We start from the raw sequence: 20,619 nt of genomic DNA, 5'->3' as shown, positions 1-20,619 counted from the left end.
CTGCCTGAGAAAAAAGGAGAAAGAGGTCACATGGCCATAAGGTCATGCCGGTGGCTGAGTCAGCGAGCATCCCCAACCGAATGGATTGTTTGGGAGGCTCCCGATCTATTCTGGTGATTGCTCATTCGCTCACTCACTTGCTGCAACCCGGTCTGGATGCCTGCCTGCATGCATCGGCTTCTGTTCTTGGCTGGCCGTGGCGAGAGATAAATAGATGCTGGTGCCTGCTCTTGGACCTCACTCTGTGGGTAACCTCCAGGTCTCCACCCGGGCTGGTTTCTAGACCGACTAACCAGCGCCCTACTAGTCTCCGCCGTCCTGCTCCTCCTCGGCTCTCCTCTCCTCCCCCCTGCTCTCCTGTTCTCCTTCTCCCTCTGCCATAGTGGATTCCTTCCCGGTTCTCCCATCCTAATTCCTCTCCGCTCAGTCGGAGGAGCGGTCAACCGGCATGTTGGACCCTTTCCCCCCTCCGCCAGCTTGGCTGCGAGACTTTGTCGAGCCCTGGGCGCTTTATCTCAACGTTCCCGCCCTGACCGAGCATGCTCACGAGGTCGTCATTGCTTTTGTCGGCTACCTGTTCATCCACTTCATCCTCTCCCCCGTTCTGTCCCCGGTGCTTTTTCCCCGTTACTACCCGAAACTCAACCCGCGGACCAAGCTCAACTGGGATGTCCATGTCGTCTCGTTGGTGCAGAGCACCTTCATCAACGCCATGGCCCTTTGGGTCATGTTTGTCGACGATGAGCGGAATTCCATGAGCACCGGTGAGCGTATCTATGGATACACCGGAGCCTGTGGACTGGTCTCCGCCTTCGCTGCCGGATATTTTGTCTACGATCTGATCGTCAGCACTATCTATGTCAAGCTCTTCGGGATCGGAATGCTGTTCCATGGCATTAGCGCCCTGTGGGTGTTCAGTTTCGGATTTGTAAGTCCGGTTTCCCCTGCAGCTGTGTACCGCATCAGCAACTGACGACCCAATCTTTTACTCACAGAGACCATTTGTCAACTTCTACTCTCCCATCTTCATTCTCTACGAGCTCTCCAGCCCCTTTCTCAATATCCACTGGTTCCTCGACAAGGTTAACTTGACCGGTAGCAAGATCCAATGGTACAATGGCATGCTTCTGCTCTTCACTTTCTTCAGCTGCCGTCTCGTCTGGGGCACCTACCAGTCCATCGCCGTCTACCGGGACATGTGGTACGCCCTGAAACAGACCTGGGATGCCACCGCGGCATCCACGCCCCTCGACCCCGTTGACATCACCACTCAAGTCTTCCAACTCCGTGGCGGCTCTGCAGCTGGCCTCGAAATGTCTAAATACGCCCCCTACACCGCTGGCGGCGTCCCCACCTGGCTGGTCCTGACCTACGTGATCTCTAACGTTGTCCTCAACTTCTTGAACTACTTCTGGTTCTCTAAGATGGTCGAGACCGTCCTGAAGCGGTTCCGTGGACCCGCCGAGAAGAGCGGACCGGCAGGCAAGCCGTCGAAGGAGGAGAAAATCCACCATCTGCAGGAGGATATCGCGCAGAAGGTCATCCTTGAAGCCGCTTCCAAGTTGGAACAAGAGGAAGGCAGCCCTTTCCTCGACGGCATTTCTGAGGAGAAGGTCGCCTCGGCGATCGACTCGGGACTTAACGAGGAGCTGAGAAAGAGGAAGGCCAAGTTGTCTTCTTAACTTCTACCTCTTCTGGTTCTAACAGAACCTAGCTACGGACCCACACCACTCCTACACAGAGCAGGAGCCGAAGCAACAGCAGAAAACTATCCCCTTTCTTAACTATCGAACCTACTACTAGAAATCCATGTCCCCTCACGAGAACACACCTAAACCCGGTCGATTGATTGATTGATCACTTCATATCTTTGTCTTCCCTCCCTCCCTCCCCTCATCCCCTGCAACTGACCAGATTAGCACACATATCAGGGGGTACATCTTATATAACGCGATGTTATTGATGTTTAAGCATGCATACTCTTTTTATTACCGAGGAGTTAATCTGGTTAGGAGACCCGGTTTGTTGCTTTGCTTTGCTTTGCTTTGTTTTGTTTGTTTTTTCAGTTACATCTAGATTTCAGCAGTACCTATCAGGAAAATAAACGAGACACGGCAGTACCACTTACTTTGTATGGATATATATGACTCCGTATTGAGTAAACAGATTACTTACTTACCCGTACAGTACGAAGTACAAACCAAAACCAGCCTGAGAGGTGAAGCAAACCAAATCAATCACATTAGAGAACATAAGGGAAGAAAAAAGAAAAGAAAGAAGCCATCCCGAAATGCAAAACCAGGTTAACACCACGTGAGCGCCCACCACGCCCCTAACTATCATATCATACCTAACCTAACTAAGTAGTTGATTCTTTCGCTGCCCTGAACACAAGAACATACACGTACTCACTCCTATGCAGGAAGCATAGGATCTAATCTAGACAAGTTCCTTGGAAGAAAAGCATCTCACCGCCCCATCATCGCCTCCGGCTTAGCAAGCATGTACCGGACCGCTTCCCGAGCAACAGGGGTATCCCAGACGCCGTCGGTGCCGCCGCGACGGAACTCGGGCCCGCTGGCGTCTTCGCCGCCGCCGCGAGTTGCTTCGCCGAGGATGGTCTCCAGGTCCCGACGCTGGGAGTTGATCCAGCGACGGACGAAGGTGGCGGGGTCTTTGCTTAGAGCCGTGTAGAAGGAGTGTCTGGCACGGGAGTGAGTCAGGGCTTGCACGATGAGTGCGACCTGGTCATCGAGAGTGGCGATCTGGCGCATTGAGGCCGTGTATTGTGGGTTCTGGGTGAGGGCAATCATCTTAGAGCGCAGGGGGTCTTCCAGGGCGACCTGGATGTCGTAGACCGTGGGGGTTGGGTCCTTGTGGTACTCTTCGTCGACGCGGATGGTGTAGGGCAGACGGATGGGGTCGATGGGACTGGTGTGGGGGCCGATGCTATCGGGAATTTGAGGGAAGAACATTTGGTCGCGACCGAAGATCTAGATGTTGGTTAGTTGGTTGTGGATGAATGTGAATATGGGTGGATAGGCGTACCGATCGCAGACGATGATCACAGCGCACAAGTCGCTTTTCCTCGTCCTCTTGCAGGCCCATGGCGCGAATGTAGTCCCAGATTCCGAGGACAATTCCACTCCGGGTTTCTTCCTCCACGTCCAGCACCTCCGCCAGCTCCTTGCTCAGCTTGAACCGTTCTGGCGACTCATCGCGCACAAGACTAAAGGTCACGTTTAGATTTTCCTGCGACGCGCGGGTGAACTGCATCGAGTCAAAGTCCGCCGTGGGCGGAAGAGTGACCGTGTTAGGAGGTAATTGCGGCTTGGTCCAGGTGATCGGCTTGACTTCCTCCGGATTGGCCGTGGCGGGCTTATCAAAGTCGACAGTGACAGATTTGAGGAAATGCGAGAAACGCTGCTTAGACCGCTTTGTAGACGACTTCTTTGCATTGGGTCCATCCTCCTCCATCGCGTCACCGTTGCCGTCCTGCTCGGCACCTTCGTCGTCACTGTCGTCCGGGGCGGTCGGGTCGGTGTCGTCGTCCAGAAGACGGCCCTCGATGCGCACCTTGTACCGTCCCGAGCCGGGGTTGCTTCCGGGGGCGGTGCCGTTGGCAGTCTGCCAAGGTTGGTTTTCCACGGTGTTGGAGATCCAGATGCGCATTGTGCGATACTTCTTGACGGTCTTGCTAATCGAGTCTTGGATATCCAGGCGCTTGCGGACGATGGCGGCGTCAAGACGCTTCTCGAGATCGCGGAGGCTCTTGTATTGCTGCACGCCTTCGCCGATGACTACTTCCTCGATGCCATCGGGGATGTTCTTGTCGGTAGGCTTGCGGCTGCGGCGGAGGGCGGCGTCGTTGGGGGGCTGCATGTTGCGCTGAGGTTGGGAGTACTGAGGAGGAATGGCGTGCTGAGGTATCGGGACTGGCATCGGCGCTGTTGGGTGAGTTAGAGAGGGTTAAAGAAGATTGGTCGGAGGTTGTTGGCCAAGGGGTGGGAGGCTCACCTGGTCCTGAAGGTCCGCGACGAGGCGTGGCAGGCGAGCGTTGGGGGGCCTGTGGGGGAACCCCCGGGCGTAGGTGGGCGGGATCGGAGCATTCATGGTTGGTGGGTGATCAGACGGTGAGGCCGCAAGAGAGGGCCAGCGAATTGGGAGATGGGGACGCTGGAGGTGATGAAACAGAACCGCGCTGGGCGGGAGAGATGCTGTGGTTCTGGCGGAGAGTCGCTGCTGCTCGCGATTCTTTCGCCGCGGCCACGCTAGTCCTGTTTCGGCCAGCCCGCAACACCGGCCACCACCAGCTCTATCTACATCATCCACATTGGTCATTTACATTTATAGAGCTTTACAATGTATGTCAGGTCATTGTAATGCTATCTCATTCCAAAGCATAACTCAATCCTCTACCCCATCACTCCAGCTGCGATGCCTGATTAGTGTACAGTTCTTCCACCACATTGCTCAGCTTCTCAATCGTCTCCAACGCAGCATCATACGCCTTGTCCCGCTCCGTCTCGTCGTAGACAATCAGGCACCCGGCACCCTGGTCTAGCACGCCGATAATGACCTTGTCCAGGATCATCTGCGAGAGCTTCCGCTCCACCTGCTGCGTGTCCAACCCGACCATCTTGGCGATGTGGTCCAGCTCCACCCGGCTGAAGGGCTCAATGACCTTGATGAGGTTCTGCTCCAACATGGCATCGTACAGTCTGCGGAGGTGGTTGCGGATGAATGCATCGCTGCCCAGCTCGAACCGGTAGTCCGAAAGGGCCTTTTCGTACTGCTCGAGGGACCGGTTGGCATGTGCACGGGCCACGGCCTTCATGGCCTCGAGTCGCGGGCTAGCATACTTCTGGGCCTGCTTCGAGCCCAGCAAGTTCGTGACATCGTCCACCAGGTTCAACATGATCTTGCACAGCAACATATATTGGAGGGCCGCGGTGGCCTTGTCTCCCTCATCGAGGGAGCTGTACCCCTCCAACGCCTCAATGAAATAGGAAAACGACGTGTTGAAGTCCTTATCCTCTGCGTGTAGCATGCCGCTCTGCATGTCGAGACCGGCCTGCAGATTCGGCGGCGTATAGACGGAAGCTGCTGACGTGCGGGCCGCCGTCAAAGCAGCACGTGCCTTGGCCTGGTTGCCCAGAGCATGGTACACCCGCGACTCCAGCAGCTGTACCTCCACCAGCATGAGCTTGTCGTCCAGGCGCTTGAGCTCGCGGAGGAGGGAGTTGATGAGGGTGAGAGCGTCGTAGTAGGTCTGTTTCTGCATGTAGATGGCCACAAGGCGAGTCTGGAGATTCTGGCGAAGGAAGGACCTCCGCTCTGCGATGGCCCAGTCAATGCATGACTTGATGACGGAGACTTGGATATCGAGGGTGTTCGGGATCTCGCTGAATAGGTCCAGCAGCTGGCGGACTATACAGATGGTGGTCAGCTATCGGTACGTCACCTAGCCTGGTCAACCAACATACCAAGCTTGGCTGTCTTCGCCTTGGCAAATGAGGAGAATGAATCGCGGCTGGTCTTGATGAGTTCGGCGATCTCGTGGGGCTTCTTCTGGTCCCGGTAGAGCTCTCCCAGCGACACCAGAGCGGTCTCGTAATCGCGTGACGACGCCTCGGTCGAGCCGGTACCTTGCGAGAGGAGTTGCTTGAGGATGCTCTCGGCCTTCGAAGGATCATTCTTCGCGAGACCCCGGGCTTCCTCTATCCGTCCAGCGGTCGTCGAAGAGGGTGCCATGACTATCGGCTGTGAGGGTGGGAGAATCTGGAGGGATTGCGGGAAATGGGTTTGGCAGCTGAGAGATGGTCAATGTCAGAGCGAGCCCTCGACACGATGAAGATGAGATGAGAGTATAGTTGGATGATGGCAGACAGGTAGCTTACAGGTTTGGCCATCGTCACTGCGGTTGGAGCTGCAGCTGCCGCCCTCACCGCCCGCGGCTTGGCGAGCCAACCAGAATCGGCGGTACCCGCTCAAGAAAAAAGCGTCTGGAATTTTTATGTTCTATAGTTTTCTTCTCCAGCTTCTTCGAGAGAACCATCGGCGTCATGGTAAGTCGGCCTGCAGTCATCTTCTGTCCCCCACAGTATTTCTAACGAATATTCTAGAAAATCAAAGCTCTTTCTCGTCCTACTTCCTCGCAGCAGGCTCCGGGAACATCTGTCGTTCGACAGCCCCGAAACCTCGACCCGGCGCAGCATCCATTTGAACGGGCTCGTGAATACACCCGCGCTCTCAATGCAACCAAGCTAGAGCGTCTTTTTGCCGCGCCCTTTCTGGGTCAGATGGGCGACGGTCATGTGGACGGTGTGTATACGATGGCCAAGGACCCTGGCTCTTTGCAGCGGTTCGCCAGTGGCAGTGGTGATGGTGTGGTCAAGGTGTGGGATTTGACCACGCAGGGCGAGGTTTGGAACACCCAGGCGCACGACAATATCGTCAAGGGAGTTTGTTGGACCCCGGACCGGAAACTGCTTTCGTGCGCGAGCGACAAGACCATCAAGCTTTTCGACCCGTACAACTCTGAGCCGGAGGCGCCTCCGCTAGCGACCTACCTCGGTCAGGGCGCTTTCACCAGCCTCACACACCACCGGGATCTCCCTTACTTTGCCGCGGCCTCCTCTCAGATCTCTATCTACGATCTTTCTCGTCCTTCCTCTACACCGTCCCAGACCCTTCACTGGCCTACCAACGTGGACACGATCACATCCATCGCTTTCAACCAGACCGAGACCTCCATCCTTGGTTCGACGGGTATTGATCGCTCGATCATCATGTATGACCTCCGGACGTCGTCGCCTCTCCACAAGACGACTCTTCGCCTGGCGTCGAATGCGATTTCGTGGAACCCGATGGAAGCGTTCAACTTTGCCGTGGCCAACGAAGACCACAACGTCTACTTGTTTGATATGCGGAAGATGGACCGCGCGCTAAACGTGCTCAAGGATCACGTTGCCGCCGTGATGGATGTGGACTTTAGTCCCACCGGTGAGGAGCTTGTGACTGCCTCTTACGATCGGACCATCCGTCTGTGGAACCGGTCGACGGGTCATTCCCGCGATATCTACCACACTCAGCGCATGCAACGGTATGTAAATCTCCCTGTTTGATGAGGCGTCGTATTGACTTTATAGTGTCTTCTCCGCCAAATTCACTCCCGACAACAAGTATGTCTTGTCCGGCTCCGACGATGGCAACATTCGACTCTGGCGCTCGAATGCATCCGAGCGCAGCGGAATCAAGAGCGCTCGCCACCGGGCCAAGCTCGAGTACGACCAGGCGCTGATCAAGAGATACTCGCACATGCCGGAAATCAAGAGAATCCGCCGCCAGCGTCACGTGCCGAAGCCGATTATGAAGGCACGCGAGATCAAGCGGGAGGAACTGGGAGCGATCAAGAGACGCGAGGAGAACGTTCGCAGACACACCAAGAAGGAGAACCTGCCCAAGAGACAGAGCGAGCGCGAGAAGATGATCCTGGCGCGGGAGCAATAGATGCTCTACTTCAGATCGGGAAGGCTGCGCTAGACCGAGTAAATTGTCGACTATATACATGGACATTACAGTTATGTATTTTGCAGCTGTTCTGGTCAGTCCTCTTTCACGTGATCTAGCTCGCTCTGCAACTGCCGGCCCGACGAATCCGCGGCTTGTGCTACGGCGCTGTCGATCCCGCTCAGGTATCGCGCCAATCGTTGGACACTCGCCGGTAACACCGCATACCAGTTGACCAGCATGGCAAACGCGGGCAATCTAATCACGCCGCCTCTCCCGCTGTCGACCGCTGAGACAATGGCCTGCGCGACCTGGACCGGTTCCAGGACGGGGGCGAAGAAACGGTTAGGCGTTTTGACGGATTCGAACAGCGGCGTTGCAATCTGGCCCGACTCCACCAAGATCATCTTCACTTTTGCATCATCCCCGGAGACACGGAGTTCCGCCTCCAGCGAGCGATGGAGGGCGCTCAACCCCGCCTTGCTGGCCGAGTAGTCGGCCAGGCCGGCCGCGCACAGCTGCCCGAGCACCGAACTGACCGTGACGATGGTACCTCCATTGGGGGCTTCCAGCATGCGAGGCAAGAAGAGTTGATAGACATTCACGGCGGCGAGGAGATTAGTCTGGATGGTTTTCTGGAAGGCGTGGGACGAGAGTTGACGCAGGGGGAGACCGTTGATGCGTGCTGCAGCGCAATGAATCAACACCGTAGGAGGGCCCAACTAGATCCGTTAGAATCCATCTTCTTCTTCTACTTTTTCTTCTCTCAACCCCCACGTAAACAACCCCCCCTTCAAGAAAAAAAAAAAACAAAAACAAAAAAGAGAAAGACAAAACATACCTCCCTCTCCACCCTCCCCAACACGCTCTCCACCTCCCCCCTATCCCCAACATCACACTTATACGACCCCACCTCCCCCATCCCAATCCCACTCCCATCTCCCAAATCCACCTCAATCAAATCCAAAACCGCAACCCTCACACCCCTAAGAGCATAAATCCTCGCAATCAACAATCCCAACCCACTCGCACCGCCCGTAACAACCACCACTTCATCAGAGAGATCGACGGTCCGGGACGGTCCGTGAGCGAATTGCGCGTTCAGGTGATGAAGGATGTGGAAGGCTGTGAGGAGGAGGGCGTAGATGCTGGTTAGTAGGAAGGAGGGGGAGGTGTAGGGGGTTGCTTGGGCGCGGAGACAGAGGAGCAGGAAGGGGGGGGTTAGCGGGTGGAGGAGGGATTTGGTGAGGGTGGTGAGGAGGAGGTCGAGGGTTAGGATTGGGAAGGTGGTGGTGGTTGTGGATGGCATTGTGGTGGTGGTGGTGGTGGTGGGGATGTTATTGTTGATTGTGGGTGGGTGGGTGCATGGTATGGTTTGGAAGTCAGTGGTGGTTTGGGATGAATGCTGCGTGTGGTATTGTGGTGATTGGGGCTGTGATTGGTTAGTTTGGGCGCTTAGGTGGGATGTGTTTGGGAGATACTAGGACACTAGGTAGGGGGAACTTACTCTTTAGATTTCAGTCGAGAAGGAATGGGGTGGATTGTGGTGTGTTTGGTGTTGATAATCAAGTGTCAAGGTCAACTACTAGTAGTATGGCAGTTGTCAGTTAAGAGTTGAGAGAAGTGAGAGGAGTGAGTGGTGTTGGAGCTCCGATTCAATGTGGGGCGCTGATAGATCCATTCCAGTCCAGCTCAGCCAGTGGAGTACTGCAGAACGCCATGCAGTCTTCCCCTGCTATCTACGGAACAAACACTCCATATCTGTTGGAAAGATAACCCCCGGAATAAGTATATATTATTGGTAACATCATTTCTGTCAGTATACGCAGTTCGGGGAATCGTGCGTGCCATTCATACGAGCCACCGATCCCGTGATAAGAGATAAATATTAGATCTTTGTCAACCATTACTTCCATACATCAATTGATGACCATGCCACCTACTCTTAAACCTCTACAAACCATCCAGAAAGTCCGTCTTCCAGGCAAAGACGCAACCTGGGACATTGCCATCTCCCCCGATTCTCCCGGAATCATCACCTCCGTCACCCCGCACCTCGACCCCAATACCAATGAGTATGCACCTCTCGCCCTCCCCGCCCTGACACACCCCCACATCCACCTGGACAAGGCCTTCATCCACAACTCCCCTGACTACGCACACCTTCTTCCTTCCACCGGCTCATTCGCAGAAGCACTGGCCTTCACCACCGAAGCAAAGCGGTTCTTCACGCGTGATGATCTCCTCCGGCGCGGGGAATGGCTTCTGGCCGGTTCCGTCGCTGCAGGGGTCACGGCCATGAGGGCGTTTGTGGAAGTGGACCATACAGTGAACCTCACCTGTTTGGAAGCCGGAATTTCTCTAAAGGAGAAGTGGAATGAGGCATGTGCGGTGCAAATTGTATCGTTCGCGCAGGATCCGATATTCTCCACGGAGCATGGGGAGGAAAATCGACGGCTCATGGAAGAAGCGGTGCGATGGCCGCAGGTTGATGTGATCGGGACAACCCCGTATGTGGAGGCGACAGCGGAGGCGGCAAAACGGAACATCGAGTGGGCGGTTGAGGCAGCCCTGGAGTGCAACAAGCATGTCGACTTCCATCTTGATTATAATCTAGATGCCGGGAAAGAAGCCCTGGTATGGTTTGTTCTGCACACGCTGAAGGAGAAAGGTTGGACAGCGCACTCGACGGACAAGCGGGTCATGCTGGGACATTGTACCCGACTGACGTTGTTCAGTGATGAGGAATGGGAGCTTCTTTCCAAGGAGATCCGTGACAATCACCTCCCTATTAGCTTTGTTGGGTTACCGACGAGCGATATGTATATGGCGTCGCCGTCATCGAAGAGCAATGACCGACCACGGGGCACACTGCAGATTCTGGAAATGATCAACAAGCACGGTCTGGACGCGGTAATTGGCATCAATAACGTCGGCAATGCGTTCACGCCCTGGGGCTCTGAAGACCCGCTGTCGCTGGCGTGTCTGGGAATGGGAGTCTATCAGGCTGGTACCACAGCAAATGCTGAGCTATTGTATGAGTGCGTGTCGACCAGGGCTCGTGCGGCAATCGGGCTATCGCCCTCAGAGGCTAGTTTGACTTTGACTCAAGGAGATGGCGCAGATATTCTCTTGTTTTATGATGTTGATGATACCGGCTGCAACGTGTCGAGGCCGAGACATGGTGTGGCAGGCATTGTCTGGGACCCGCCAGCGAAGACAAGCAGGGAGGTCGTAGTTGCCGGTCGATTGAAGGCTTCCTCGTGTTCATTATGTCCGAACTCCGCATATCGCTTCGTATAGCGATAAGTCAGAGGAATCCTATTGACGGTGAATGGAAGTGTATTGATCGCTAAGCAAACCTCAAATACCCGAAATAGACACCACCCAGCAATGTATGCTATAAAGAGGTCTAAACGATCTATGACACGCATTTAACACTCGTATACTCAACGCCATAAGGATCAACTAAGTTGATAGGCTATCTCATGAACCCCAGACAGGAACCCTTTCATTCATCTGAGCTCGCACCCGCGCAGGCCCGTGCAACGAATAGCTGAATGTCGGACAGGATGCGTCCTCTCTCATTATGTCCATGTCATCCACATTGAGCGAAAGCCGGAATCCGTTTCCAGCGCGTGGATACAACCGGTGCTCCTGGAACTCATACTCCGAATCGTCATCCGAGACCTCCTCATATCTCCGAGTAGAGGATGATGGTGCGACGCTGGATGCAAAGCCTTCAATTTGATTCACTTCGGTGAAAGCAGACGTGGAATCTCCTGGGTCGCCCGAGACAGATGTGGATGGGGTCGGCACGTCGGAGATAGGCAGACGGAACGCAAACTTCGAGGATTGTTGTTCCCTCATATTCTCAGGAAACACGGGTAAAATTGGGTTACTGTCCGATATATTCATGAGAAGCTCAACGAGAGCTGCGTGCGACAGCCCCGACAGAAAACCTCGTCGCTCATCGGTTGAATATTCCCCGGCACCAACCTCGGCCCTGGGCACTACCAACGGAGGATAAGAAGGACCTCGCAATCCGGTCGTAAGACTAGGATTGCTCCGAACAACGGTTGGTTGGATGATGGAGATCTGGACAGGCCGGCATTCTTGACAGAACCATTCCTTCTCCTTCACGGTGATGACTTCTGCATCAATGGGAGGATCGTGACACAACTGATGCCATGCCGCATTGCACTCGTCGCAGAACACAATCGAATTGCTCAATGGACTATGGCCCCGCTGGCAGTGTAGACAAGTGATGATCGCATCTTTCCCTCGGCGGTGAATACGCTTGCGCTTCCGAGCGACGGCCTGTCCGCGAGCATTATCCGATGCGTCCAGCGAGGTACTATCCTTAGATACCGTAGGAGTAGACGGCGGAGGCACATATAACGACGGCCGATTAACCAGACGGCCGGATTTCGTTTGCGTCGCAGTCGGCGCAACATCGGATTCGTCGGTACTGGAGTCCCCGGCCCTGATGATATCTTCCCCGTCGCTATCATTATTCCGTTTGCGCTTTTTGCCGCGCTTTGTGCCATTCGCTGCGCCTTTCCGTTGGCGTGAGTTAGTTGCTGCTGATTTCTTGGGTTTGGCAGATGGGATTGCCGGGGATGTTTTAGCCGTTGAAGCGGGCTGTGGCTGTACTGGCATTGGCAATTCAGTTGATGTTGGCCTCGCACCATCTGATGGTATCTCTGTTGGCTTCTGAGCGACATTGACTGGAGCAGCGTCCTTGGACGGCACCGGTGCAGACAACTGTGGTGCTGATGCTGTAACAATGGACGGCGTCCCGTTTAACTTTGTAGAAATATTTGTTGAAGCTGGAGACCCAGACTTCTCTGGCACTGCATCGGTTGATAATGGTGCTGTTGGTTTCGCAGCAATATTGGTCGGAGGTGTGAGTTCTGATGGCGCCGGTGCAGACAATTGTGGTCCTGATACTGTAGCATCGGGTTGTGTCCCTGTTGGCTTTGGAGCAATATTGGTAGGAGCTGGAGACCCCGACTGCCCTGGTTCTTCTCTGGCTGGTGATGTGCTTGATGATTCGGCAGCGAAGCTGGGTAAAGCAACAGGCTTGACCGGGTTTCCCTGAGCCGTGGAGGGCTGGGGAACCGCCGGTGGCGCCACATTGTTTGAGTAGACGAACGGGGCCGTAGGCAGTTCGATAATGGTAGAAGACGCCCTCATCTTGCCCGTCCGCCGGGTATTCTGGTTTTCGAGTGTCCGAATAACAGGCGGTGGAGTCCATATGACGAACTTATTATCATCATTTCTCTGCTGCGCTCTGAGATTCTGGGTGACTCGCGCCAGTAACTCGGTGGTAGCTGCAGAGAGTCGCGGGATCTCGACCCTCTTGGAGAGGACAGTGGACGTTCGGGCGGGTTTGGATGGAGGCTGCCCTGAAGAGGAGCCAATGCTGGCGCTAGATGAAGAAGCTGATGGGAACGAAGCTGAGGTGGTGGTGGTACGCAGCGTTCCGTGGGTTGGAGGCGCTGTTTCTATAGACGCCAGGGAGGAAGGAACCCCATTGTGCGATGACATATCCCCAGACTGGATCCCTGAGCACCGCCTCTCCGTATGTTTAGTGGACTTGTTTCGACACTGCACCGGACACTTTACTGTCGCTGGGGGGGCGACAAGAGGAAGTCATCCCAAACGGATCCAGATTTATATAGCATCACGTGATGGGAGGAATCCATCCCCCGCGCGCCCTCGACGGAAGCGCCCTGCCACTGCAATAAGAATGCCCCGGACAACAGCCATGCTTAACATGCATGGCGGATTCAAACTACCTTCTACCTATCTATGCTCATATGATTTGTGCCTCTCCCCAGCGCGGACTATCCGGTAGCCACTGGCCAACTAACCATGTAGGGATTGTTTCTGCATGCGTGAACCTTCGGACCCCGGATCCCCGGCGCAGTTTGGAGTAATCCACCGGGGTGGGTTCACCTAGCTACTATATGATCGGCTTCTATGCTACGACGCCCTCCTGTTTCAACCGCGCAATCTCGTCTTTGCCATACTCGAGCACCTCCCCCAATATCTCGTCCGTATGTTGCCCGAGTGTCGGGGGCGGCGTCCGAATGCCAGGGGTTGCGTGCGAATACTTGATCGGCGTATTCACCAACTTGATGGGACCACAGGTCGGATGTTCGACTTCGGCGACCATTCCCCGTGCTTGCACTGCATATACAATATCAGCGGGTTTTATGAAAGAAACGGGACTCTATTATGTCGGAGGAGGGCTTACCGTGGGAGTGGTTCAGTGTTCCCTGGATATCGTTGACGGCGGCATAAGGCATCCCGCTGCCCTCCAAGATGTCCAACCACTCCTGCGTGGTCTTCTGCCTCACTGTCTCCTCAATCAGGCCGTCGATATCTCCACGATGCTTCACTCGATCACTGTTGGTAACAAATCGGACATCGGTCTTCCATTCGGGGTGTCCCAGTCGATCGCACAACACACCAAATAGCCTGTCATTGCCGCCCCCGAACAGAATATCGCCGTCGAGCGTCTTGTAGCTTCGGTAGGGTACGATCGATGCTGATGGCAGTCAGTCGCTAGTTTTCTACTATAACGCGATCACTCACGGTGTGCAGTTCCCCATCGCCCTGTATCTTTCTGGCCACTAATCAGAGCGGAACTGGCAATGTTCGCCAAGGTTGCAACCTGGCAGTCGCTCAGACACGCATCGATGTGCTGTCCCTTCCCAGTTCTCATCCGCGCAAGCAAGGCGGCCATGATCGCATTCGATGTGTACAGACCGGTCGTCAAATCGGTCACAGCAACGCCCACCTTGACCGGGTCACCCTCCCTGCTGCCTGTGATATGCATTAGACCCATCTCGGCCTCAACCATGACATCGTACCCTGCACGGTTGCTGTATGGCCCGGTCTGACCGTACCCGGTGATACTGGCGTAGATCAGTTTGGGATTGATGGAGCGCAGGGTCTCATAATCCATGTTGTATCTCTTAAGGCTACCAGGGAGGTAGTTCTCGACGAGAACGTCACATTCCTTGGCCAGTCGGTGTAGAATCTCCACTCCGGACTTATGGGCAAAGGATAGACCAATCGATTTTTTGTTGCGATTTACCTATGACGGTCAATTGCTTCCTTGGACTACGATTGTAGCGCATGCAAACCTACTCCAAGATAATAGGCACTCTCCCCCGGGCCCTCCGACCCGTCGGTGTACTTGGCGTACGGCGGACCCCAAGCCCGAGTATCGTCACCGCGCACGGGGTGTTCCACTTTGATAACATCTGCTCTGTTTCGACCACAAATCAGCTCTTGAAGACTTCTAGAAACACCAATGGGGAGAAAAATACCCCAAATCTCCCAAAATCTGTGTACAATATGGCTAGCGGGATGTCAGTACATCCACCCCCATTGTTGTAAGACAGCTCCACCACTCACACCAGCCAAAACTCGGGTCATATCCAAAACTCGCACGCCTTTCAATGGAAAAGTATCATCAGAAACCGTCGACGAGTACCACCGGGGACGATGGATGCTGCTTGCCGGTCGACGGGCGAGACAAGCCCGCTGGAACCTGAATCCAGTCATGCGGTTCATGGCTGAGTAGAACGATTAACATGCGAGACGAGATAAGACGATAATATCAATAATATGAATAGTAAATATGAAAACTCCAATAGAGATAAAATCTATACAAAATGAATGTAATTGCGAACTCAAGCAAAGTCTACTCCGTAGAAGCCCTGGGCTTTCGGGGACAATGCCGAGGAGCTAACAGTAGCAGTAGTAGTAGTAAGTAGTAAGTAGTAGTAAGAATCGCCCCTCAGCCGAGGTCAAGCCGCCCTCCCGCCTGTCTTTCGATCTTCAACCCGCTCGATATCCGCCCGCTTCCACGGTATCGGATCTACACCCTCCTCCTCCTCCTTTTTAATCTTACTAGCACCATGTTCACTGGCCTCGTTGAGAAAATCGGGAGTGAGTTCCTCCTCCTGCGATCCTGATCACATACTTCCTTCCAATTGAGACACTAATTGCCATGCGCGCGTCTCTCTGCAGCGGTCTCGTCCCTCGAGCCCCTCGATACCTCGTCAAGCGGGGGCGGGGGCACATCCTTGACCATCACCGATTGTGAGGAGATCCTTACGGATATTCACCTCGGGGATAGTATTGCTGTGAATGGTATGTATGATTGACTTAAGCAATTGATATCTCTATCCCCTCTACCTCTATTCCATTGATTACCCCTCGTTACCCATGCCCCCTCCCCCCTCCTTCAATCTTGATTTATCATCATCCTCAACCCCCCACCCTCCCAAGACAAAAAAAAAATAGGAATTACAACCAACCAACACAACCAACCCAGGAACCTGCCTCACCGTGACGGCCTTCACGCCCACATCCTTCAAAGTCGGCGTCGCGCCCGAAACCCTCCGCCGAACGAATCTCGGCTCCCTAACCACCAACTCCCCCGTGAATCTTGAGCGCGCTGTGCTAGGCGAAACGCGCATGGGCGGCCACTTTGTGCAAGGACATGTTGACACCATCGCGCAGATCCTCTCCGTGACGCCGGATAGTAATGCGCTGGTGTTCCGGATGCAGCCGCGCGATTTGGGCGTGATGCGGTATATTGTTGAGAAGGGATATGTGACACTGGATGGGGCCAGTTTGACAGTGACGAAGGTGGTGGATGGTGCGGAGGGGTTCTTTGAGGTGATGCTTATTGCGTATACGCAGGAGAAGATTGTTACAGCGAAGAAGAAGGTCGGGGAGTGGGTGAATGTTGAGATTGATATTGTGGGTAAGTATGTGGAGAAGAGTGTGCAGGGGTATTTTGCTGGGACGGGGGCTGGGGGCGATATGAAGATGTTGGAGAAAATGGTGGAGAGGATTGTTGAGGAGAAGTTGAGGAAGTAATTTGTTATTTTATTTTATTTTATCTTTATTTTTTTTACCTCTTACGATTCATGTTGTTGTGTGGATGAATAAGGTTCTATGGTTCTGTGTAGGCAGGATTTGGGTATATTTTGGTACTCCTAACGGTCATGACTGGTCTGGTGAACGCCTCGAGTGACTTCCGGTCATGACTCGCGACGTTCTCATCCAGTCTGCGGAATAACTCAGTCCTCGTTGTCCATGGCCGTCCGGCCTCCAATGCTAATGTGCAGAAAGGAGTCATGTTCGCCATCGCACGGATCATCACGATGATTATAACTAGACTTCACCATTGCAGCTTCATGCGCATTAGCCCCGCTCGACGGCTTGATGGCAGAAGCAAGTAGTGTAGTGGCATGTTGATGTAGCAGCTGGGCTACTGCTTGACACTGGGAATCCGGTTCAAGGTGATGAATTGTGCCCGTTTACTCCTCCATTTCGTCCTCGTCCTCGTCCTCGTCTTCATCCTCATCCTCGCTCTCTTCTTCGTCTTCATCTTCCTGCTCCACATTCTCATCGTCATCAAAATCATCACTGAGCCACTCATCATCGTCCATATCAACATCTTCCTCGTCATCGTCTTCCTCCACCTCCTTCCCTTCGGCCTTGGCTTGGGCCTTGGCTTGCTTCTTCTTCTCAATGTTCTCTTTCTGTTGCTTCTTTCTCTGCTCCTTCTCCTTCTTCTTCTGGTCCCAGTTCTTGTCCAGTTTCTTGACATCATCCTCGGACTTCTTGATGAAATCGTGCCACATCACCCGGCCTTCGCAGAGGCCTTCTTCAACCTTGAGCAGGCGGAGCTTCAGACGAGGGCCCAACTCAACCAGCTTGACCGCCCGCTTCTCGACCTCCGGAGCGTTGCTCAACTTCTTCTGTGCTTTCTCCTTCTCGCCAGCCTTCATGCGCTGCATTTCACGCTTCGACAGGACCTTTCTCGTGGTGCTCTCCGCCACCTCGACCTCTGCATCCGTGTCCATCTCCGTTTCACTGGCAGAGGTATATCCGGCAGCAGACGGGTCCAGCAAGTAATCCGCCGCATCCTCCAGCTTGCCCAGGTTGGGCACAGCGGCGCCCTTCTTCTCCCGGGTCCGGATTTCCTTCGGATCAAGACGGCGAATGCGTTTCGAGACACCCGTCTTCTTCGTGGTGATGGCGTAATGACGGAGGTTCAGGATATACGAGTCTTCTTCCTCGCCTTCGGGAGCGAGTTCACGGTTCAAGAGCATTACACGGCGGATAGAGGAGAGGGGGGTGGCTTGGGGGTTGATCGGCGGGAAGAGGGATTGGAAGATGGTCGTCGTGAGACTCTCCAGACGCTTGGGCACCTTGGAGTCCTCGGTGGCGTTGGGAGAATTGAAATTGTTCATGACCAACAAGGGAGGCGTCTTGTGGTCCTGGCCACCACCTCTCGGACGCTTCAATGCTTTCTCGACATCTCGGCATAGAGAGTAGTTTTCCACCTGGAAGTGCAATGTCGGACCCCGAGGCGTAAGCGCGAGGCGCAAATTCGTGTTTCCTGTCGCCGACTTCGAGAAGAGAAGAAGATGTGTAACTCCAAGGGGACCAGTCATAGTTGTGTAATCCCTCAATCTGTTGGATTTGCGTTCCTGAAGACCAATCCCATCAGCATAATCGACTACAGAACACAGGACACAAAATCACCTTCAGTCTCACAGCCGTGTCCGGCTCCAACATGGTCCGCACATCCTTGACCAACTGGCTCACACTGGAACCAACCTGTGAAGCGCCAACCCGGATAACCATCGACTTGGGAGTCTTGCTCATAGATGCGGCGCCGCCTTTGGCAGCAGCCGTGGCATTTTGCGCGCGCAGATGAGTGCGCTTCTTGGTACGTGCCTTAGCCATGGTGACAAAAGCGTGAGGATGAAAAAAGACCGGGGAACAATCACTCCGGACGGATTTCCCCAACAGGCTGGAGTAGGACAGGACTTTTTTCTGGCCCGAAGAAAAAGTATGGCGGAGCAAAGCCGCGGAGGAGCCCGGATCATCGTTTTTGCGGCGCCCAAAATTATATTTTTCGGGCGATGATGTCGACCACCATCGACTTCAATCCAGTCAATCCACGCAATCATGTCCGCCGTCAAGAAGCGCAAGGTCGCTCGCGAGGCCCCGGCCCCTGCTCCGGCTCCTGCGCCAGCCCCCGTGCCGGAAAGCGATGTCGAAGCCTCCTCTCCAGAGCCCGCTCAGGAAACCCAACGCCCCAAGACATTCCAGGAACTCGGAATCATCGACCAACTATGCGAAGCCTGCGATACTATGGGGTTCAAAAATCCCACGCCGATTCAGTCGGAGGCCATTCCGATCGCGCTACAAGGGAGAGATGTGATCGGTCTCGCTGAGACCGGAAGTGGAAAGACCGCAGCTTTTGCTCTTCCCATCCTACAAGGTACATTACAGTCTTCCAGCACCAACGGGCCGAAGAAAGTAGCAGCTAACACATGTATACAGCCCTGATGGAGAAGCCCCAACCCCTATTTGGCCTCATCCTGGCCCCGACCCGTGAACTCGCCTACCAGATCTCCCAATCCTTCGAGGCCCTAGGATCGACCATCAATGCCCGCTGCGCCGTAATCGTCGGAGGCATGGACATGACCTCTCAGCAGATCGCTCTCGGCAAGAAACCGCACATCATCGTGGCAACCCCTGGTCGACTACTCGACCATCTCGAGAACACCAAGGGTTTCAGCTGCTCCCGACTTCAGTACCTCGTAATGGACGAAGCCGACCGACTCCTGGACATGGACTTCGGTCCCCTCCTCGACAAGATCCTCAAAGTCCTCCCCCGCGAACGCCGCACCTTCCTCTTCTCCGCAACCATGAGCTCCAAAGTCGAGTCTCTACAACGTGCCTCCCTTTCCAATCCTATCCGCGTCGCCGTCTCCACAAGCAAATACCAAACGGTCTCCACCCTCCAGCAATCCTACCTCTTCATTCCTCAAAAGCACAAGGACCTGTACCTGGTCTACCTGTTAAACGAGTTCTCCGGAAAGTCGGCAATTATCTTCTCACGAACCGTGAACGAAACACAACGAATCGCATTCTTGCTTCGTGGATTGGGCTTCGGGGCCATCCCGCTACATGGTCAGCTTTCTCAGTCCGCGCGATTGGGCGCCCTTGGAAAGTTCCGTTCCCGTAGTCGTGATATCCTGGTCGCTACTGATGTGGCTTCTCGTGGTCTGGATATTCCGTCCGTTGATGTCGTTCTGAATTACGACTTGCCGAGTGGTATGTCTATCCAGCTGGCGAACTATGACTAAATTTGAATTACTGACTCTTTGATTAGACTCCCCCAGCTACGTCCACCGTGTTGGACGTACCGCCCGTGCCGGAAAAAGTGGTCTTGCCATCAGTTTTGTGGCCCAGTATGATGTCGAAGTCTGGCTGCGCATTGAAGGCGCCCTGGGCAAGAAGCTCAACGAATACGATTGCCCCAAGGACGAGGTTATGGTACTTGGTGAGAATGTCGCCGAGGCACAGCGGCAGGCCATCATGGAGATGAAGAGTTACAATGAGAAGAAGGGAATTAAAGGAAAGAAATTTGGCAAGCGGTCTCGGGACGAAATGGATCATGAGGAGGGTTAAGATATAAACAGTTGAAGATTAGCCCCTCAGTTTACGAAGTTAATACCCAAAATGATGATTGTTCGCTCACTTGTACGGTGTAGATATTTTCACGGCTATCTATCTAGATGAGTGCATGGTCGACTAGAATAGACACCGGCCAGGCTAACCACACACCTTTTCCAATTGACTTTCCGTCTACCGCTTTAGGAATAGCCTTGTTCTAAAACAAGTAAAATCCTACTGCCTTTGATATATTGACGCCTGAGGCTGTATAACACGCCTCAGGCCGCTAAGATAGAACTCACGCAGGACCCTACATAGAACCATGTAGAAAGACTTATTAGAGCCTCGCGTAGGGTCTTACATAGAGACTCGCGCAAGGACTCATGTAGAGATTTATATAAAGCATGTAGGGTCTCACATAAGACCTTATATAAAGTCTTACGTAGAGACTCGCGTAGGGTCATATAAAAACATACAGAGTATGATATTCTGCCTGGCAGCTTCCTAAAGTGGTAGGCGGAGAGTCAAAAAGGTGTGTGGTTAGCCTGGCCGGTGTGCCTGTAGCGCCCCCTAGAATATGCTCAAGGATTTTGC

The 20,619-nt window shown here is 54.1% G+C and overlaps 10 protein-coding genes across 10 annotated transcripts; 5 read left to right on the top strand and 5 right to left on the bottom strand.

Moving 5' to 3' along the window:
- Positions 1 to 136: 136 nt before the first annotated feature.
- BO94DRAFT_538364 (TLC domain-containing protein) lies at positions 137 to 2,133 on the top strand. Its single transcript, XM_025612475.1, has 2 exons — positions 137 to 928; positions 996 to 2,133. The coding sequence occupies exons 1-2, from the start codon at positions 449 to 451 to the stop codon at positions 1,680 to 1,682; spliced, it is 1,167 nt and encodes a 388-aa protein (XP_025464300.1). The 5' UTR covers positions 137 to 448; the 3' UTR covers positions 1,683 to 2,133.
- Positions 2,134 to 2,468: 335 nt separating this feature from the next.
- BO94DRAFT_559327 (SWI-SNF complex subunit) lies at positions 2,469 to 5,754 on the bottom strand (the record flags this gene model as incomplete). Its single annotated transcript, XM_025614059.1, has 5 exons — positions 2,469 to 2,993; positions 3,049 to 3,921; positions 4,018 to 4,225; positions 4,428 to 5,430; positions 5,487 to 5,754. The coding sequence occupies 5 exons, from the start codon at positions 5,752 to 5,754 to the stop codon at positions 2,469 to 2,471; spliced, it is 2,877 nt and encodes a 958-aa protein (XP_025464299.1).
- Positions 5,755 to 6,039: 285 nt separating this feature from the next.
- Positions 6,040 to 7,741, top strand: BO94DRAFT_205652 (rRNA-processing protein SOF1). The gene is made up of 3 exons (XM_025606114.1): positions 6,040 to 6,068; positions 6,126 to 7,105; positions 7,152 to 7,741. Exons 1-3 carry the CDS (start codon positions 6,066 to 6,068, stop codon positions 7,510 to 7,512), a joined length of 1,344 nt encoding a protein of 447 aa, XP_025464298.1. The 5' UTR covers positions 6,040 to 6,065; the 3' UTR covers positions 7,513 to 7,741.
- BO94DRAFT_499196 (NAD(P)-binding protein) lies at positions 7,158 to 9,114 on the bottom strand. Its single transcript, XM_025609365.1, has 3 exons — positions 9,020 to 9,114; positions 8,354 to 8,944; positions 7,158 to 8,234 (listed from the first exon to the last, which is right to left on the bottom strand). The coding sequence occupies exons 2-3, from the start codon at positions 8,819 to 8,821 to the stop codon at positions 7,608 to 7,610; spliced, it is 1,095 nt and encodes a 364-aa protein (XP_025464297.1). The 5' UTR covers positions 8,822 to 8,944; positions 9,020 to 9,114; the 3' UTR covers positions 7,158 to 7,607.
- A 119-nt stretch (positions 9,115 to 9,233) lies between these two features.
- Positions 9,234 to 10,907, top strand: BO94DRAFT_205654 (putative zinc metallopeptidase). Its single transcript, XM_025606115.1, has one exon. The coding sequence runs from the start codon at positions 9,439 to 9,441 to the stop codon at positions 10,813 to 10,815; it is 1,377 nt and encodes a 458-aa protein (XP_025464296.1). The 5' UTR covers positions 9,234 to 9,438; the 3' UTR covers positions 10,816 to 10,907.
- Positions 10,908 to 10,998: 91 nt separating this feature from the next.
- BO94DRAFT_523603 (uncharacterized protein) lies at positions 10,999 to 13,148 on the bottom strand (the record flags this gene model as incomplete). Its single annotated transcript, XM_025610226.1, has 2 exons — positions 12,466 to 13,148; positions 10,999 to 12,360 (listed from the first exon to the last, which is right to left on the bottom strand). Exons 1-2 carry the CDS (start codon positions 13,063 to 13,065, stop codon positions 10,999 to 11,001), a joined length of 1,962 nt encoding a protein of 653 aa, XP_025464295.1. The 5' UTR covers positions 13,066 to 13,148.
- A 57-nt stretch (positions 13,149 to 13,205) lies between these two features.
- On the bottom strand, positions 13,206 to 15,277 carry BO94DRAFT_523600 (CaiB/BaiF CoA transferase family protein). Its single transcript, XM_025610225.1, has 6 exons — positions 14,947 to 15,277; positions 14,859 to 14,890; positions 14,677 to 14,797; positions 14,119 to 14,623; positions 13,778 to 14,071; positions 13,206 to 13,710 (listed from the first exon to the last, which is right to left on the bottom strand). Exons 1-6 carry the CDS (start codon positions 15,103 to 15,105, stop codon positions 13,499 to 13,501), a joined length of 1,323 nt encoding a protein of 440 aa, XP_025464294.1. The 5' UTR covers positions 15,106 to 15,277; the 3' UTR covers positions 13,206 to 13,498.
- Positions 15,278 to 15,380: 103 nt separating this feature from the next.
- On the top strand, positions 15,381 to 16,669 carry BO94DRAFT_523598 (riboflavin synthase). Its single transcript, XM_025610224.1, has 3 exons — positions 15,381 to 15,483; positions 15,565 to 15,687; positions 15,872 to 16,669. The coding sequence occupies exons 1-3, from the start codon at positions 15,453 to 15,455 to the stop codon at positions 16,420 to 16,422; spliced, it is 705 nt and encodes a 234-aa protein (XP_025464293.1). The 5' UTR covers positions 15,381 to 15,452; the 3' UTR covers positions 16,423 to 16,669.
- Positions 16,472 to 18,364, bottom strand: BO94DRAFT_499180 (Brix domain-containing protein). The gene is made up of 2 exons (XM_025609364.1): positions 18,100 to 18,364; positions 16,472 to 18,044 (listed from the first exon to the last, which is right to left on the bottom strand). The coding sequence occupies exons 1-2, from the start codon at positions 18,301 to 18,303 to the stop codon at positions 16,866 to 16,868; spliced, it is 1,383 nt and encodes a 460-aa protein (XP_025464292.1). The 5' UTR covers positions 18,304 to 18,364; the 3' UTR covers positions 16,472 to 16,865.
- Positions 18,365 to 18,511: 147 nt separating this feature from the next.
- rrp3 (RNA-dependent ATPase RRP3) lies at positions 18,512 to 20,120 on the top strand. Its single transcript, XM_025615188.1, has 3 exons — positions 18,512 to 18,844; positions 18,907 to 19,683; positions 19,742 to 20,120. The coding sequence occupies exons 1-3, from the start codon at positions 18,529 to 18,531 to the stop codon at positions 20,038 to 20,040; spliced, it is 1,392 nt and encodes a 463-aa protein (XP_025464291.1). The 5' UTR covers positions 18,512 to 18,528; the 3' UTR covers positions 20,041 to 20,120.
- Positions 20,121 to 20,619: the final 499 nt, after the last annotated feature.

The sequence above is a fragment of the Aspergillus sclerotioniger genome (assembly GCF_003184525.1).
Source record: "Aspergillus sclerotioniger CBS 115572 chromosome Unknown BO94scaffold_27, whole genome shotgun sequence".
Taxonomy (NCBI): domain Eukaryota; kingdom Fungi; phylum Ascomycota; class Eurotiomycetes; order Eurotiales; family Aspergillaceae; genus Aspergillus; species Aspergillus sclerotioniger.
This window is presented reverse-complemented; position numbering and strand designations above follow the sequence as displayed.